Raw genomic sequence first — 20,415 nt, 5'->3', positions numbered from 1 at the left:
ATTTACAAGTTACCTATGTCAATTAGAGATGTAGGTGCCAAACCCGGGATGAATTTCTGTTTTACCATCCAATTGTCCAAGTTGCACTTGAGTTGGGTTAGGGAGGAACTCTGCTTCACATGGATGGAGAGCCTGTTCCATGGATGCCTATTTATATCACAGGCAAGGCTTAAGTCTTTAGAACAGGTAACTCTTGTGCCATTTGTTTTGTGGATATGCAGGACGTCCATCAGAGTGGGATCTGACAATGCCCTGAATGCCAGGCATATATCCTCCCTCAAAAGCCTGTAGGAGACAAAATACAGGGATATGGCCTTGAGGTGGTCTGCATAGGACATTTTACTTATGCCCTGTATTCTTTTAGTGAGGAATCACTGTGGACATTCCAATTGTTGGATATGCCTGGTTAGCTATATACCAAAGGGTGCATTGTACTCAAAGATAGGTCTAATGAATGCCAAATACAGTGGAACAATGACTTCCTTGGACTTAGATGCCATACCTTTCTTTATAAGTTGCACAACATAGAATGATTTCCTCACCACTGTAGACACATGATGATCAAAGGCTAGATTACTATCTATGTGTGTCTGTTAAGCAAATAACAATTATTGTGCATCCTAGATAGATGTGGGTCACTGTGTACATCATGGGCAGGTACTGGCCAGTGTATCCTAAGAAGATGCTAGTTATAGTCTAGGCTGATTATAGTCACTCGGCATATTCTCGGTAGATATTGGCCACTCCACATTTTCTACATAGGTAGTGGTTACTCAGGATATCTGAGGCAGACATTATTCAAGCTAGATATGTTAAGCAGCCAATAATCATTCTGTATATACTTGATAGATACTGGTGAAATTGTAAATCCTAGACAAGCAATAATGGTTACTCAAAACACCTTAAATTGTTGATGCAGGTGGAGGTGACTAAAGCTATCCTATGTCTATACTGGTATCTGTGTCTACATATTTAAGTGACTCATTGTCTTCTCTCCAGATATTGACTGTGTGACAATGAAAAGAACAGCTCACAAACAAACTGTGTTATTTTGTATCTTAGTATCTAGGACAATAATGTGAAAAAATAGCAAAACTCACCTTTGGAATGGTATAGCCATGAAATAACATATTTTTCAGTGTACCACGTGGGACTGACAGAGGGGCCACAATTCCAAAGCGGAAGACTTCATAAATGACAGCCAATGTGTATGGCATTCTGTGTCTGTCCTCGTACTTCAGCTCCTCTGTCCCATTTAAAGTTAATTTTATTTCTTCATAGCACCTGGCTGAGTTAAAAAATATGAAAATGTTTTACACAACTGCTCTATAACAGCTTTATTCTCATGTTCATGAAACATCACTGATCCTTCACCTAATCTGAGACATTGATAACGTGTATGTGTTTTTAATATATTCATAACTGAAGAGTAGAACACACTTGTCTAAATAGTAAAATCTGTTAGAGGCTGTTGCTATGAAGTTCTGTTTTAGCAATGTGCAAATGAATAAGTGAATTCACACAAGTGTTTTAATACTTCTTTTCTGATTACCATGATGTTATCTCTAAGAATTTGCAACCAAGGTTGAAGCTTCACCATGAACCTTCAGGACATGCCTTTAAAATCACACTGGAAGCATATTCAATAATAATATTTTTACTCTTTATCTTTCAAAATGACAATATCCTCAAATCTACCATTCTATAATGGATGTCTTTCTTGTACTATTGCCTAGTTTTCTGAAGATATGCCCACCTTTTTACATCATCATAATCAAATTATTTAATTAGTTTGGACTTTCTCAAGGAAAACAATCTCTCCTACTTCATTAAATCTGAGATATAATTATTTTTTGTGTCCTCCTGCTTTGTTTTACAGTGTCTTCTTTTTAACACACCATTTCAAAAACCTAAATGTTCCTTTTGAATTGAGCATTAGGATTAAATCTGCTGATTAACTTCCTCTTAGGCATACATCATGTTGATTGTACAGCTCTTTCTGTGATTTCTCATCCCTTAGCACTCCATGCTCTCTATCATTCTGCAAATTAACCTACCCTATGAGTATAGAACTCCAGCAAAATTTCACATTTCTTTTTCACCTGATCTGCTTATGAATTTCAAAGGTAATAGTTCAAACTCTACGTTTGGTATATACTTCTTAGAACTATAATATACTATCTACACCCTATTCTGCCACAGTTAAAAAAACAGAATTGCTTACTGCCAGGTTGCAATGTCAGCATTTAGATTATTACAAGCATTGTGTGCAATCATTTGCACCATATAGCATTGCACATCATCATATGGACTATCATTGTTGCATCTGTTTTAAGATAAAACATATTTTAATATAAAGGATCCCAGCAAATTTTCTACCCATCTCTGGCAACTATGAAGAGAACATCCACTTAGCACAGACAGACAGGCAGAAAGATTATAACCTCTCTATATAGAAATTATATAGTTACTGAGTCATAATGAAAATTAAATGCATTGACCTTTGCTCTTCAAGAGTGCATGACTAGGACAAAGAACTCTACTTTAATACTAACTGTCTGGAAAATTACTTACTTGAATGTTACACCGTGATGTTTTCCTAACCAGAGTTTTCTTTTTTTTCTTTCTTTTGTTACTAAATTACAACCTATGTATTTCAATTTTGTCTGATGTTAGCTGACCTAAATTCTCTGTACCTAATGGTGCATCAGCCAGTTTTGCATTTTTGGGATTTTGTAGGACTTGGTAGTGTTATAAGGCAGGTGTTTTAGTTCCTGCCATTCCACTACAGACTGTTCCTGTGTACAAGACTGAGCTTTGTACAGTTCTTTTGTTACAGAAAGGAGTTGTATTGAGCAGACTGTAGAGAAACACACACTGAGTTCAATGTCTGCTGGTTACTAATATTTGGCTCAGTAAGCATTTGTTTCTTTGAAAACTCAGGGAACATTTCAAATAAATAAACACATACTGGGTTCAGTGTTTTCTGATTAGCAATATTTGGCTCAGTAAGCGCATTTTTCTTTGGAAACTCAGGGAGCACTTCACATAAACCTGACTAATGAACTTATGCTTTTGTTACAGACAGTCCAGAAAGTCTTTCTTTTTGTTTGTACATAAATTTGTCTATATAAATGACATGACAGTTGGGGAATAAACCATTCATCCTGCCTTTAGGAGATTTTCATCAGGGTATAATCCATCAAGAAGCATTCCCTTCTGTTTTCATGTCTGATAACTTACTAAGATAAAATTTACTTCTGTGTTATATATGCTTCATACTGTCTTTTCATTTTCTCAGAACTTACTTCTCAATGATATATTGATGTCAAATATGCACTAGCTATATTCTTTGGCCTGATAAAAGGGAACTTACATAAATGTACTTGCTATTTTCTAAATGCACAGACAATTTTAAGTTACCTTGTTCCTGTGTTGGAAAATTGACACAGTTCTTTATGTTACTTTGCTATTTTGGTAAAAATGTCTCCAGTTCCTATGATGAGGCTGGTCAATTGCAGAAATACAGCTGTTTCTATTCTGTGGTGCCCTTTTATGATAGTGATGTCCTCTTTCTTCTGTGGCCCTTAATGTAGTGAGAACCTGCATTGGTCAATGTGGAGAATGCTATAGGTGTTTCCTTACATATAAGACCTGCAGGTAGTGGTATACAAGTGAGTGTTATCTTGCTGTAACTCTCATCTAAAGTGGTTTCCATCCATCATCCTAGGATCCTTCTCCTACCCCCTGTAACCTGGTCACTCCTGTAATTTAAGCAATCACTACTAATGTATTCCTATGCATTCTTATTTCATAATAATGAATGAAATCATTTAAGCAAGTCTACATTTATTGATGTGATCAGCAACTTTAATAGTCTCTTTATTTATACCAATAACGACAGCACTAACATCTCACTATTTTATTTATGTTGTTATTTGTTTGGTTTGCTTGTCTGGCTCTGTTTACCAAGGTAAGCCATTGATCTCCATGGACCATTTTCAGACCCAGCTCAGAAGTTTACCCTCAGAAGTATGAATCATTTAATCAAAAAGAACATATAAGACAATTTTTTTGAAAACAAATTATTATAGCTTAAGAAGAATATGCAAATTATAATATTCATAACACTGATGATAATATGTTATCAAACAAATATTAACAGCTAATGTACAACAGTCTGTTTGAGTTATTTACATATGATCCATCAACTATTATATCACATAACTAGTTAAAAAGAATGCCAACATTTTAAAAAGAAAATATGATAAAAGTTATTATTAAAAAGGGAAATAATAGTCTAAATACTGTTGAAATTATCACAGGGTACTGCAGTGATATTTCTCTAATAATAGAGAAAGCATTACTCACTATTTGAAATTGACAACGTTTCTTCTGTTGTTTTTAATTTCTCCAAGTCTTTTGGGTTTCTAATACCGTGATGGGAATGGACCCCATTCCTAAGTCAAAATCCAATTAAAGTTTGTAAAATTAGTATTGTTTCACTCTTTGATGTCAGCCAAAAGTGCCCTTCGCAGCACCCGCAATGTGCCTAGTAATGACTCCTTCTGCAATTCGTATGGTGTTACATGAACTGGTAACATATCTAAATATGATTGTAAATTCTTTTTTATAAGACCAGTTGCTCCTACTGCCATTGGAACTGTCTGGGTATCTTTCTTCCACATGGCTCTCTTTTCTGCCTGCACATCAAGGTATTTTATGACTTTGTGTCTCTCTGTACGCAAGACACTGTAGTCACTAGGTGTGGCGATTTCAATGATCAATGCTACTTTTGTCTTCTTTTCTTGAACCACTATATCCAGTTTTCTAGCATCTATCTTTTGAACTGTTGGCATTGGGTGCTCCCATGTGATATAAACTTCATCATTTTCTATGATTCTTTGTGGCTCATGTTTGCAGTGTTTTTCAGCCACTTCGATACCATAATATTTGCACAAACACCAGTGTAAGAGTCTTGCCACATTATTATGCCTTTAAATATACAATCCCTTTGCCATTAGTGTGTCACAACCAGCAACAAGGTGTGTGACTGTTTCCAATTCAGTTTTACAAAACCTACATATGTCTGTTTCTCCATGTGTTCAATGGACTTTGTGAGCCAGCGTGTACGTAGCCCACTATCTTGGGCTGCCAGTATTAACCTTTCATTTCTTGATGTGAATTCACCTATCCTTAACCATTCCTGCGTTTGTTCTTGATCAACATGAGGCTCTTCCAGAAGCATTCTATACTTGCAAATATATTTATGTTTTTTCCAAATTTCTTGCCTTCTCAGCTGGTCCTTCACCTTATATTCTTTCGTTTTTTAGCACATTCAGTTATCTACTTCTGGTTTGATTTTCATTCCTGCTTGACATCGATATGCTTCTGCTAAATTAAGCAGAGGTGTCATCTTAGATTTATTCTCCTCATGTTTCAAAACTTTCACTACATTTGGATCTTGTGAGGTCAGTAGATATGTGTGGAGTCCCACGATTGCAGATCTATACATGTAATCAATTTCAAGGAGGCCCATCCCTCCTTCGGAACAGGAAATATATAATCTTGGTATACACTGATTTTTATAAATCATTTGGTGAACATGAAGCATCCTTCTTGTTTTAATATCCAATCTATCCAACACTTTTTGGGGCCAGTCAATCACTCCAAAACTCTAAGTTAGGACAAGAAGAGCAAATTGATTTATGGCTTGGATCTTGTTTCTAGATGTCAATGCTGTTTTCAGGATTAATTTAAGTCTTTTAAAGTACTCCTTACTGAGCTTGATTCACATTTGTTCATGTTTTATTGGTGGTCCTTCATCAATTCCCAAGTATATATAACATGCAGTAATACTAGAAAGAGTGTACAGAAAGTAATATACATGGGAATTAAAATCATAAATTATACTGAGTCAGGAAAGGGAGGGATTGAGGATGGAGTTAATAGAATGACAAGGAAGGATCTAGTCCTAAACAGAGCAAGCATTTATAGACAAGGAATTTGATACTGTGCTCACTCGGTGGAATGTGTAGAACAGAGAATGCAGGGAAGAGGGGGAAGAGACGTATGAGAGAAAGGAAGGGAGTCAGAGAGGGATAGGAGACTAAAGAGGCCAGTGAAAAGAGAGGGGAGAGAGGAGAGTGGCAAGTGAGGATGGGGAAGTAGGGGGTGAGGGTTTGGCTAGATAGAGAAGTAGAGAGTAAAGGGGGAGGAGGGAGGTAAAGGGAGGAAAGTGGAGATGGGAGCAGAGGTGGATGTAAGATTCAGGGTTCTGTGGGAAGAAATTAGGTGATGTCAGTCTATGTGACACTGCAGTTACATAACTACTAGGAGAGAAGGTGGTTATGTAGAGCACTTTTAAAGTTGGTGGGAGATTGCTGTAGATGGACAGACGGAGGTAGGTTATTCCAGATTTTGTCAACATTCCAGGAGTACAAGAATTTATATGCTGATAGTTTTGTTTTATGAGTTCGAGAAGAAACTGGTGTTCAGATCATAGAGTTCTAACTGGGTTGTATAGGGTGAAGTGGGAGCTAAGACCAGGGCGGTCTTGGGGCTTTTAAATTAGTTTATGTGTGGTAGTGAGCTATAGGAGAAGTAGACAGTGGGAGTTCTAGCCATTGTAGTTCTTTTAGGGCTATAGAGTGGTGTGTAGAGTGGTGGCTGTTAGTTGTGAATTTAGCAATTTTGTTATAGCACGACTGTAGTTTAGATAGTAGAGATGAATGTAGGTTGGTTGGGAAGGGAGCACCATAAGTGATAAAAGGCAAGAGATAAGATAGAGCTAGAGTATATTTGGAGGGGAGAGAGAGGAATTTGTTATGTCTGTAGAGAAGCCAGAGTTTTTTATGAGTTTTGTTCATATTGTTTTGAATGTGAAGGTCGAATCTGATGTTCTCATTGATTATTATGCCCCAGGAGTTTGGTATGTGTAACTAACTCGATCTTAGTTGAGTTAAGAGATAAAATATCAAAGGTGTCTTTATTAATTGGTGAATTTTTCTTGGGAGTAAATATCATGAGTTTAGTCTTTTTGGGATTTAAGGAAAGGTAATTTTAGTGAAGCCATTCTTCCACAGTGAAAAAGGCTGTTTCAGTGGAATGGCTGAGAATATTTGTATTAGAGGCTGACCAGACTATTGTAGAGTTGTCCGCATACTGGATAAGTAAGCCCTGTTTAATAACTTGGTAGAGGTTATTAATGAAAATATTGAATAGAAGAGGGCCCAAAATAGTGCCTTGCGGCACACCTGTGAGGTCATGAATATAAGCTGAAATGGAGTTCTACCATCTAACAGCACGTTCCCTTTTGGAAAGATTGCTTTTGAAACAGTTAATGGACTGGGGAGATAGACCTATTTTAGAGAGCTGGGAGAGGAGTAAAGGGTAAGAGAAAGTGTCGAATGCTTTTGAAAAGTCCAAATAAAGGGCAGAGACAACATTTCCTGAGTCACGGGCTTTATTGACTGTGTCTAGTAAGCAAATTAATACAGAGTAAGTACTATGACGTGGGTGAAACCCATGCCATATAGGGGATAAAATTTTGTATTGTAGTAGGTAGTCTAGTAGTTGTTTTAGGACACATTTTTCAAGAATTTTAGAGATAAGGGGAAAGTATATTTTATTTTATTTTATTTTATTCCATTTTATTTTTTGGAAGAAGCTAATATTAACATAGTAACATTTCTAATAGTAGTAATAATAATAGTAATAATAAAATGAAGTACTATAAATTCATGTAATTTGGAGAAAAAAAGATTTATAGGTAATCGTATTTGCTAGAATAGAGTTAATAAAATCCAGGAGAGGGAGGTACATTTTGTATTTGTTATTTATTTGACAGATTCTGACAAAAAAAAAACAGAGTTTTCAACAATAAAAGTAGCTTGTTAGCAAGTGGGAGATTTAAAGGTATATGCAGAAGCACATCAGCCAACTATATTGCTACATATATATAAAAATAAATGGTAGTATATGAGTAAAAGATGTCAATACAGAAAAAATATATATTTCTGAATATCCAATGAACAAACAGTGGGTTTTGGACAGCAGGCAAAATTATTTTTTCTTCAAGAAATTAATTTTGTAATGTCTGCCTGGTTTTATGGCAGTGTTGCACAGAAGGATAATTATGTCATGAATGTATGTAATTTGTGCTAATTTCCAGTTGGTCCCATCTTCGTCACGTACCCTAAGCAGCTTTTTGAGTTCAGGAGTTTCCTTTGGGTTTTATAAGGCTTGTATAACAGGGAACTTTGAGAACAGTGAGTTTGCAAGTTTGCTGGTAGCGTCCTCAGATCCTGACTTTGAAAGATATGACTGCAGTTTAGTTGGTCTAAGTGTTTTTTTAGTTTGGAAATATTTTTTTGTGATTTAGACTGAATGGTTGCAAGCTGGGGAACTAGTTTAAGTTTGGCACTAGTTAATATAGAGGAGATGAGATGGTCATCAATAGTTTACCTTTACTTTACTGTATCTCTCCTTAACCTCCTTGAATAAACACTTTATGCTCACTTCTTCTTTAAACTACACCAATAACATGTAATTGATATTATATATGAAATTACGTGAAAATTACCCCAAACAGTACCCCTGTATATAAATGCTGTTAAAAGCAAATATTTAGTTAAATGTTCCAGCCATCAATTTGTGAAAACACTGTTGGTTATCCAATCTTGAAATGTTTATACTATACTAGGACCTCAGCCCCTAGCTTTAAGCTCACTGTGACACTTCCCTTTGAGCAACACAATCTAAAAAACAGAACTCCTAAAGTTTCAAGCCTGTTTAATATGATGTCAGAATTTCATTACTGAGTTCTGTCCTTCCCCTATGACATAACTACTCTGTTTGAAACATGAAAAAAAACACATATCCACAGTAATAAACAGCCTCATTAGATTGCTCTATATTTCCCAGTAACAGATGTAACAAAAGTATTGGAAGAGCTCCTGTTCCACAGAAACTTTCCAAACATGCCCCTTGCATCTATCACAAATTTTGCAAATACTTTAGAAGGGAAAGTTTAATCATATCCATATCTATCAACCCTATGAAAACCCTAAAAAATAGTGTCCTAGTGGAAAGGTTTTGTCACTGGATAGCTTCTAATCAGAAACTGTTAAATTAGGGAATTTAAATTTGGATTGGGATCACAGTCCATGATCCGTCTCATATCCCACTCTAAACTGATAGAATACAGCTTGTTAACTTTCCTAGCTATTCATATTGACAAACCAACAACCCAACATGCAATCTCTTTGTAACAATGTTTGATAGGATAAGTGACCAAATGCTACATTTTGATATTTACACAGCTGCAACATGTGGAAAGCAACCTTGCAGTATACAGATTAGAAATTATTAAAGCGTCTCCATAGCAACTTTTAAAATTATAATAGATCAAAATACAAATGGGAAGCATCTTCTCTAAGTACCTTTAGTAGCCGATATCATATTCCACCTTCATTTATCATATAACACAGTCAATAGCCACACTCCATCAGCTCACTTCATAAACTGACAAAAACAAGGAATATGAACAATAAAATTTAACATTACAATAAACACCCACTTTGTCTGTACAAAACATTTAAAAAACAGTATAAGCCTATGTTTGTAATTTTTAAAAGTTTTAAGCACATTCAAAATAGTTGTGACTATCATTCTAATAAAATTTGGGCAGGACTTCATAACTCACTTTCCCAGGCTCTCTCATGCACTGATAAAATAACTGTTAACACATGAAATATCATGATGTCTGTGTGGTTTTACATAAATTCCATCTTTTTGTTTTGACCAGCGTTATGTAAACAAATGATCTGTAGAATTGCGAACTGCTTTGGTGATGTCTTTTTTTTTTTTTATTCTTTTGTCTATTTTAAAACATATCTTTTCCCTCACTTACTTTCTATGATAGTGTGTGTGTGTGTGTGTGTGTGTGTGTGTGTGTGTGTGTGTGTGTGTGTGTGTGTGTGTGTGTGTGTGGGTGTGTATGTGTGTGTGTGTCAATATACATATATATCTATGGGTCTATGTTGAATCAGCAAAATTACGTTTCTTTGAAATGTAATTTCAGTACCCCGTTTTTCCAAAAGTGCATTTATCCGAAAATGCACTTTTGCGAAAAACTGCATCAACAAAACCCAAAAAACAACAGTAAACAAATTTATGAAGCCCCCCACACCCCTGCTACTTATATATTCTGACTCCATGATCGCACTACACTGGGGAAAAGGGAATATTCCCTTATCACCACAGTGCTGCGATGTACAACAACATCCTCTGTTTGTTTTCATTGATCTGTTTTTTCACAAAAGTACATTTTTGGATAAATGCAATTTCGGAAAAACGAGGTCGTGAAATTACATTTCAAAGATGAAAACGCATTTATACACATGCTTCTGTGTAGTTTTGACTGAACTATGGTGACAATACCTTTGTCTGGATTCTTAAAATAGTTAGCATATCGGCTTATCTAGCTGTCTATCTATAATAAGTATGAATATATTAAGAATTACTGTAGATGAGATTGATTGAAACACAGTATTGAGCAATCTCCTCTACAGTTAATAAAAGAAAGTACACACACACACACACACACACACACACACACACACACACACACACACACACACACACACACACACACACACACATGCACACACACAGGCAGAGTCAGTTTGGTAGGTCTTCTATTTTGTTGACCTGCATACTGTCAAGTTGGAATTGTCGGACATTTTTTGGTCAAGTCAGGGTAGCACTTGTTCTGTGTATGAAACCAATGATAAAGTATGTGCTTTTTTCCCATGAGTTTTGCATAGAGGACAGGTCTTTCCCCTCTGCAGGACCCATGTTACAACCTGTTTCTGTGTTTTGGTGGAGTAGAAATTGATGTTTTGTTCTGGTGTTTTAGTGGTTCATGAGGCTTATACTAACCCATCAAAAAGCACTATCATTGAAGTTTGTCTTTCAAGTAAAAATAAAAAAGCTGGAGTTACCAAAAAAGTGCAAAACATCTGTTTAAGTGTTCTTACTTGGGGAAGGGTAAATCCCCTGCATCCCCATGTCCTCTAAGTTAAATATACTAACTATATGGCCAAACAATACTGAGGAAAATTTTGAACTACCACCCCTTTTAGTCTGTGATCTTGCCACTGTCAGCACTATGTGAATGTACAATTCCTTCAATGTGCATGATATTTTATTACTTTGATTCAAGTAACACACACTTGAAAAAAATATAATTTGCTGACATGACAGGAACCTCCCATGCACAAACACACACCCTCAATGAGTACCCAACAACTTTATGAACAGTAGTATACAGAAAGTCGTAAAACTGAAGGTGTAAGCCTAAAATGTTAAAATGTTGAAACTTTGCAATATTGAACACTAAATATCTACAAATAGCATACTTGTGCTACAAATGTATACAGTACCAGTACACAGCCAGTCAACAAACAGTATCACTTCCTTCTTAGTGAAACTTGGGGGTGAGTACTAAAATGGGTACTACAATGTCACAAATGCCATATTCTAAACGTGTAGGGGAGTATAGATTTCGATTTCACCATTTGAGCATTTCAGTATTTTGACATTTCAGCATTGTACATTCAATACATCATGCTATTTGTACTAATATGATGTTATTTTAAACGTAGGTCGCTTTGCTGAATTTGGAAGGTAACTCAAAGAAATTTTGCTGAACTTAAAAAAATAGTAATAATGAAATAAAACAGGGATGACCATATACAGATCTTGTATGCTTTGAAGCTATTTGAAGTTAGGCTAATGTGGTTATATGGTTGTAGAAAGCCAGTATTTATTGATTAAAGTGTTTTAGGATATGTTTGTATTTTTTCGGTGAGCCAAAGTAAGTCATAAATTAAGTTTGTCCTGGTCCCCTTTAATAAACACATCACACCGAATGACATTTGACGACCTTTATTAAAACTTCATAACATAGCTTTGATCACCAAAATTTATTCATTACAACTGGACATAGTATAGTTGATTCTAAACACAGCATAAACAGCCTTGTAATGTTAATCAGGACAGTGTACCTACTCACCCTGCCCCAGTAAGCAGCATCCATACCTCTGCTCACTTACTTTACTTATGAAGCAGCATCCAAGACTCACTTCATATCCCATTTATTGAATTACCCATCAAACCAAATAATTCAGGATAACATGACCTTACTCATCCTGACCCAGTAAGCAGCATCCATACCTCTACTTGCTTACTTTACTTATGAAGCAGCGTCCCCATCTAACTTCAGACACCAGTCATCGAATTATCTTCCAACCAAATAAGCAGCGTTCTTGCCTCCGCTTGCTTATCTATTCAGCAAACGTCCTCCAGCTGCTCATTTTCCTTTCCCCAGATCCTTGAAATGAACATCCAGACAACAGAGGGGGAACGGAAGAGGGCAAGCCTGTCTCTCTTCTCCGCCAACCAGCTCGACCAGGCTGTTCCCCCTCCCTTCTACCCAAAATTGTTCAACCAACTACCCCACCATAAAGGGAAGGGTTAAGCCAAACATCATTCGGTGTACACATCATCTGTAACGTACATTCAAAACCCCATCATCAACCTCACACCTTGACATACCAGCACTGAAACACGCCTTAATGAAACTAAATAAAATAGGATTACCCATGACCCCACTGTACCACACCGGAAAATCCACTCTAAGAGAATGCATTCCCTTTTAGTCCATTTCCTTCAAGCTACTAACCGTGGCTCAACCTTTCTGGAATGACAACCTACAGTCATAGCAAACGCCACAGAAACTATAACCCCTTGAACTCAAATCTGCATCCAGTCAAAGAAAACCCATCTTACAGTATTCAATGTCTGTCCCTCTACCCGCTCAACCCAAGCCAACCCAGCAAACCACTGAAAACCCACCAAAGTCACGATAGCATAATACTATGCTCCTGATTAAGGTGCTGATTGCTAGAAATAGCTAACATCTGCATAACCTTAAACACCCCACAAATCAGTACCTGCTAAAGCCCATCCTTGCTAAACCCTAGTCACAACTAAAAGAAATAGGACCTGGCTGACTTCTGCAAAACTCCAAAACATGCCTTGCTTAAACCCTCTATCACCCACGTAACAAAGCACCCTGCTCCCACAATATACCCAAAGCACTCTCATACCTGCAATACTTCCAGCAACCCTACCTATCAAATTCCCTCAAGCATAAAGAAATGGTTCTTATGGTACTCCTTCTAAACCCTAACCTAGTACATAACATCACCAATAACTATCAGGCCCTATGAACCATAACAACTTTCCATCTCCAGATCAGAGCATGGGCCTTCTACAAACACAGTGACCTGCATAGATAACTGTAAATGCACCCCAAAACTCCACCCAAATCTGACATACCTAACTGCATACTTACCATGCTAAAATTACCAGAAACCTCATTACCCGACGATCCCAAAACCAACCCAACCTCAGCTGTTAAATCCATCCCACCCAGGTTCTACCCCAAAATTCCCATTACTGCTAGCTAAACACCTGCTGTACCATGCCCCTAAATTGCCTTTACTTGCTTGCCTGAATGAGCACCTGGAATCGTGTCATTACCTGCAACCACACTACTTTACAAACCAAAGTCCAGAACCTCCAACAGCAGCATCCTCTGTCCCATCCACTTCCTTAGGCCCACCAGCTGATACAAACCATGTCCTCCCCCATCTCTGCCAGAAATTCTGTACCTCCATCTGCAAAAGAAAGCAAATTAAGCACCTTTCTGTCATGAAAATTGCAAAGCTTCTAGATATCACATACTCTTAGCTTTCCTATTTATACAACGTAACCCCATTATAAATAATATGTCTTTATGTTACAGTAGCCTATGATGATGACCCAGTCAAGCTTACCAAAGATCTCATATCCAATCACATCCTGACCGTCTGTGGTAAATAAAGCAACTTGGCTATAATAAGGTTCTCAAAAGGGGGCCCTGCAGTGGATATGCTCAAATCACTATCACTCTACTCAGTATCATACAGATTACTCAGAGGTGATCTGTGACATGCCTACAAGGCAATCTCAAAGCCTGCTCTAATAGACATGCTCCATATCCGTAAGTCTAACTCCTCTCATAGTACCAGAAAGCTTAAATCTCATATATGACATTAACACCAACTGCTAAGGAGACAGGTTTATCTCTCAAAGACTGCCCCGTCTCTGAAATAGACTCCACATACACATAAAACATAGTATGTTGTTGCCCACTACAAACGCAACCTTGATGAGTGGGTGGATAACCACAAATTTGTCCCAAGCATCTTAACTTAACTGTGACAAAGGACAGAACTAAAATTTGCATCAAATTCAGGAACAGTTGAGACATATGACCCCAGTCCCCAATGAGCACAGGAGGAAAATGGATTTCCTTCAGTGGATTCCACATGAGATCAAAGAATCAAGAGAAAGCCATAAAATAATTGGGAGGGCAAAGGGACAAAATTAGGGACCCTAAAATCTGGACATCCTACGAAATCTGTACAGTTGAGAAAAGGTGGCAAATTCTACTTCACAAACAATAACAAAAATTAAGAGTGATAAAACTTCCTTTATGACGATTACTGTGTATTAACAATCTTTCATCCTGCCAAAGTCTCAAGAAAGAAATACTCACTAACAAATCAGTACCTGTCAAACCTGTAACCAATGAGCCAAGCATATCTGTTGCTAAGAACGTAACCCTCAATATATGGATCAGAGGGCCATGTCATGTCAAACAAGGAATTAATTAGTACGTTCACACTCAAGTTAGCCCCTCTTCTAACATCCACCAAGCCAGTTTTCAAGGCATTATCTGTTATAACCTCTGATACCTCAAATTGCAAGCCTCTTACAGTTTCTGTAGCTGTGTAGTGTTGTAAAATAACTGTAGGGCATACTCATGTCTACTGCCCATGTTTTACAAAATGCTGGTTGTCCAGCAATCAGTGGCAAACAACGACTGAAGTTGCAAACCAGACAAACCCTGAGCCCCATGCTTCACCCATTCAGAATACCCAAGCCAATGCAAACTGCTACTCCACCACTCTACCAAGTCTGTAAGAGTCTGTCTTTTGGCTTTTCCCGGTTAGGGGTCTCCACAGCAGAACTCTGGTCCGCTAAAGATTAGCAGTGAATTTTTATGGTGTCTAGTTGCCAGCCCAGTGCCCAAGCTTCAAAGAAGGCACACCCACACATGCTCATACCTACCTGCATGTCTTTACATTCACTTGACCAGGGGGGGGACATGCAGACTCCACACAGAAGGCACACCAGCTGAGAATCGAACTGGAGAACCTCTTGCTGTGAGGTGACAACACTAACTGCTGCACCACCACGGCCTACTCTACCAAGTCCGTAAGAGTAATCCCTACAAATTGTCCCCACTGTTGACACTAATTATTGCTGTGTCCTAAGTTCTAATAAGTACTACTACTGAGTGGCAAAGAAGTCCCCCTTCCCTGACCCCTTATATACTAAACGTTATACCTCTCAACTGTCTAACTTCACACAAAATGTCCAGATACTTGTCTCTCCTTCCTGGCCCTGGCCGACTCCTAAAAAAAAAAAAAAAAAAACACACGCCCGTGGTTTTCTGGAAAATGTATGTTAAAACAAATCCTGTTACTCTAGCCACTTTATACATTTAAAAGAGCAATATTTAAAATCATAGATTTCAACCCTCCATCTCCACTAGCCCTCATAATGTGGATCAAATGGGCAAAATGTGGCTGACTATCAACTTCAGCTGGGAAAGTCATAGGATAGTTAAAAGATGCTGGTTTTACTTGTATCTGTTAGTGAATTAATATGATTTAGTTATTTTTACCATGGATTTCACTTAAAATAGCCTTACATTGAATTAAGACACCCTCAAGAGGTATGTTTAAAACCTGTCCCTAATTTTGGGCCTTTGTCGAGATTTCTTGCACTAAGAGAGTGAGCGGTGTGCTTAAACTACCATTCTCATTGCTCTAGTCTTATATGCCACCCTCACACATATCTCACATGTTCTGCAGGCATTTAACTCAAGCCTCCATCCAGTGGGTCAGTCCAAAGCCATCCACCAGACAGCAACTCCCCTCACCCCAACAGCAGAACCCAGCAAGTGAGCCCCAAACAAGCATACAAATGAAAATCAACTTTCCGAACTGGTAACCAAAGAAAACCATGCAAACATTTTTTTTTTTTTTTTTTTTTTTTAGTCCAGGAGTCCACCAACAAAAGAAAACGTAACTCACAAATTGTCAAGCAATTCCCTGTTTTGGGCAAAACCAATGTCAGCAGCACATGGGCTCCTTGAGAAAAACTCTCTCCTCTAAATTCCTCCGGAGGAAGAAGTCCAGATTTCCTCCACTATAGCAACACGGAAGCAAACTATTCATAATTTTGTTTTCCAAGTTAGCCAGTACAACTAGTAGAAGCAATACCCTAAACCTCAGTGAAAAGGAAGACACCCACAGGAAAATGCATTGTACACACCGATGACAATATGTAGACACCAACCACATGTTAACTGCAATGCAACCACACACAAAAAAATTCTTCTTTCCTCCCCTGTGCTTCCTATATAGACTAAAAGGCAGACAGTGCCTAATGTTCAGAATATGAGAACTGCACCAACCTCCTATATCCCCTACATGACCATTAATGTCATACAGAACCTAACCTGGTAACTTTCACTGTCCCCTGCCAGAGTCTCGAGGAAAACATGCCAGGGAAAAAGTGCACCAACAACAGTGTTCAGTCCAACTGAATAATTTCCACAAGAAGCCGTTACTTAGCTACTTTAATACTCAGAGCAATGTCAGCAATTTGTCAGGAAACCACAAAATATTTGAGGAACAGACCCCCACTTGGGGAGAGATGAGAGCCCACCACTGCCGCATCCTACCTCTCAACTTCAAATTAAGAAATTCTTACTATACATAAAGCTCAAAGCAATATGCACTGACAAACTTAACAAACAGTGTGTGGTTTGTCCAACATCTCATCTCCTGTTACATCTTGACTGTGTCTGCATTTCTGTGCCTGGGATCTTCTAGCTCTCCCTTCCTCTGCAGATGAGAATATGCCATTAAACTGCTAATATTCATGTGCAGCTCCCAATGCCTAACTCTTACTGCTACATCATCGCCTATTCTGGCCAATGAAAACAACTTAAGTCATTTATTAGGATCCTTTGTTTTTTTTAAGTAAAAATTCCAACAGAGCAACCTAATCACCCCAAGGACGGGACATGGATCAAGCAAGAAAACAAGCCCGGATGCAAGCCATTTCACCCCACCATAACAACTGCCCTCAAAGCGATCACCAACAAAAAGGCACAGCCCTGATGCAAGCCCCCAGCAGGAGTCCACCACCCTCGCCCCCAGCAACTCATTCTAAATGCACAGTATATTTCACCATCCATCCTAACAGCAAGATACCAGTGAAATGCTCAGGGCTTGGTCAACACATGGCCTTAAGAAAGAAAACGATCCATGGGCACGCAAATTACACAAACCTGACACGAACAGAAGAACAATGGGTTATTATGGTAAGGGTGTTTCACATATTTTCCAGATTTTTTTTAATAATCCCCTGGAAAACCTCACCCTTATATTAATAGAAATCAATGACGTAAAATAACCACGTGTCCACAACCAAAGCCAGCCGAAATAAATAAATAATAACCAAATAAATGACAAATAAATAATTTACCCTGCAACAAAGGTCATCCAGGGCCTTCCTACACCAGACTACCCACAGGTTGTCACGGACATTCCACTTGTAGTAGCAAGTTCATGACAAAATGTGATTACTTACCCAGCTACACATGTCTAAACCCCTTAAGCCCCTCCCCACCCTTACCTCATTTCCTCCCAATCATCCCTCCCTCCATTTAACCCTTTCATCAACCCAACCCACTTAACTCCCCCTAATATATCAATCTAACTCCTCTTGAAAATGTCCCAGTACAACTTGGTTTATGGCCAAACCTCATTTCTCAATTAAGGAATAAAGCAGGACTGTACTTATAAGAAACACATTTGGCTAGCTGAAAGATTCTGTCTTGATGCAGTTTGTTTAGAAATCTAGAGGGATATGTATATGAATGAAGGTAATGCTCCCAGTAAGAGACTGTCCCTGTCACATAGCATTGGCGATATCTTATCTAGACTCCTTGACTAAGAAAAATACTGTAGCTTTGATTTTTTTTTTTAACAGCAGCTTCCTACATACATCTTTGTGATAAAGGTTATAGATATAAGTAGCTTCCTTACTTAGAAACCTTGCAGCTTACTCCCTTCCCCTTTGCAACTTTTTGTACACAAGAAGCCTTCATAATCCATCATATTTGGCAAAAATGAATGAATAAATCACAAAATGAATATTGTTAACGGAAGTGATGAAAATGTGTACAACAATTGTATGAATTAACAAATGATGTACATATAATATTTATAAAACTTAGCAATGTACAGTTCCTTACATTAGGCAGTTGTTATGGACCTGCCATAAACGTTAACAAGAGCCACTTCTGAAATTATTTCTTACAGTATCATTAATCAATAGTTCCGCTCTGGTAAGGATTGCTGAAGGATCGATAATAGATGGTAGATATACTGATTAAAGAGATCATTCTGTTTCTACCAATAATGCACATTACTTCATACTTAACAATCATTTTGTCCCCATCTTACCTTGAATGTCAGGGTATGTCATCATAAAAAGCAATGCCCACTCCAGGGTATTTGCTGTAGTATCACTTCCAGCTAAGAAGAGTTCAGTCACGACTGAAAACAAGCTTTCTTCGTCAAAGTAGGAATCATCATTTTCATTTTTTCTCTGTAATCATCACACAAACAAAACTATGTTACTTGAAAATGAAAGAAAAGAAGTAGTTAAACTGACATAATTAGGTTTCTTTACAAAGATCATGCTTTTACTCAGAGTCTGTGTAGTATGGATAAACTAATGCAGGACAAAGCACAGAGCAGGGGGACATGCGATATGCTACCTTCAGTTAGCTTTAACATAGGTTCATAGGTTCATACTAGGCTATCTGCCCTAGGGCATTTATAAGCCTAGCCAGAGTGTGTGTGGCTTTCACCACCCCTTAGGATGAGAATACTATACCCATTAGTTTGCTGTGCCTCTGTCCAGCAGTGATACAGAGATGATTCCCGGGTAAACCCTCGATCTCCCATCCACTCTCAAAGAGATCTCTCTTGAACAGAGTCAGTGAGCTCTGCCTCACATGGGGGACTGGGATTCTGTGTAGTGGTGGGAGTCTCTGGGTGATGAATCTCTCCCTCCAGCCGTCCTATTTATATCCGTGTTTGAGGTTTAAGTCTTCTACTCTCTCTCTGGCTTGGGATTTTTGTTTTTTTGGGGGTGGATGTGTCATTTATTTCCGGAGCATGTGGGTTTGTATGTCAGGCACATGGCACCTCTGAGTCAGCATGGTATGTGACTGACTGAATAATATATAAGTTTCTTCTTCAATATTACATATTGATAAGGCCCTTTTGGTTTTTCCTTTGGTGAGGAGGTTTTCTTTATAACTGTTTTGTGTCGGGCAAGGTACATTGCAGGGTACAATGATAAATGGTATCAATGGTCAGAATGAAGATCTGATAGACACAGGGTACAGGGGTCTGATGACCTCTCCTGGTCTTCCTTGAATCTTTGGCAATGCAAGGTAGAAGGTTCTTTCAACCAACTTGGGTCAATGTGGTCCAAAAGGAGTTACTGTCAACTCTATGGTTACTTTGTTTTTCCCATTCTATGTTCTTCCATGTTTAATGGATTACTTGTTATGTGGTAATTAGGTTTTTTTCATTTTTAAAGGGTATGACCTTTTTTTTTTTTTTTTAGCTTATTTTGGCATTGGCTGCACCACCAGTTCCATTTCTATGTTCAATTGTGGGATGATGTGTCTCTGTCTGATGGAGTGTCATGTCAGGTGCAATTGCAGTCATCCAAGAATTTTGTTTGTCAATCCTGTTTGACTGTTTGCCTGCCAGGAAAAATAAATTGTGGACCAAGAGGCCCCAGGACACACAGCCCTGTAGGACCTGTTTGGCCCGTCAACACATGCCCTGACATTGGCAAAGCTGACTGTTGAGTCTGTCCCTCTGTCAGCATGTGTGTTATTGTGTGATGGGTTTTTTTCTAGGCTTAAGCTAGCCTTGGTGTTTTTTTATGCTGTTGGGAGGTATTGGTAGTGAGTCTTTGCTGCATGAGTGTTTGTGGTGGTGTTGACTGGCTCCTCAATGGCCTTCAATGGCTGTGGTGAAAAAGACCAGTTTCACCAAGTTCAAAGGGCAGGATCCAAAAAAATCCTTTATGAATGGGTAGGACAAATAGTCCTGGGGTCCCCAATGTATTTAT

General features: G+C 38.1%; 1 protein-coding gene across 1 annotated transcript in view; it reads right to left on the bottom strand.

Moving 5' to 3' along the window:
• LOC122796845 (cytochrome P450 2F2-like) overlaps window positions 1-20,415 on the bottom strand; it is a 313,872-nt gene that overhangs the window by 79,179 nt on the left and 214,278 nt on the right. The window contains exons 6-7 of the mRNA XM_044065588.1: window positions 18,723-18,867; window positions 1,101-1,288 (exon numbers count right to left, since the gene is read on the bottom strand). Of these exons, the coding sequence (XP_043921523.1) occupies window positions 1,101-1,288; window positions 18,723-18,867 (333 nt within the window). The remainder of the gene's footprint in view (window positions 1-1,100; window positions 1,289-18,722; window positions 18,868-20,415) is intronic.

This window comes from Protopterus annectens, chromosome 3.part0 (assembly GCF_019279795.1).
Source record: "Protopterus annectens isolate FY-2018-M chromosome 3.part0, PAN1.0, whole genome shotgun sequence".
Taxonomy (NCBI): domain Eukaryota; kingdom Metazoa; phylum Chordata; order Ceratodontiformes; family Protopteridae; genus Protopterus; species Protopterus annectens.
This window is presented reverse-complemented; position numbering and strand designations above follow the sequence as displayed.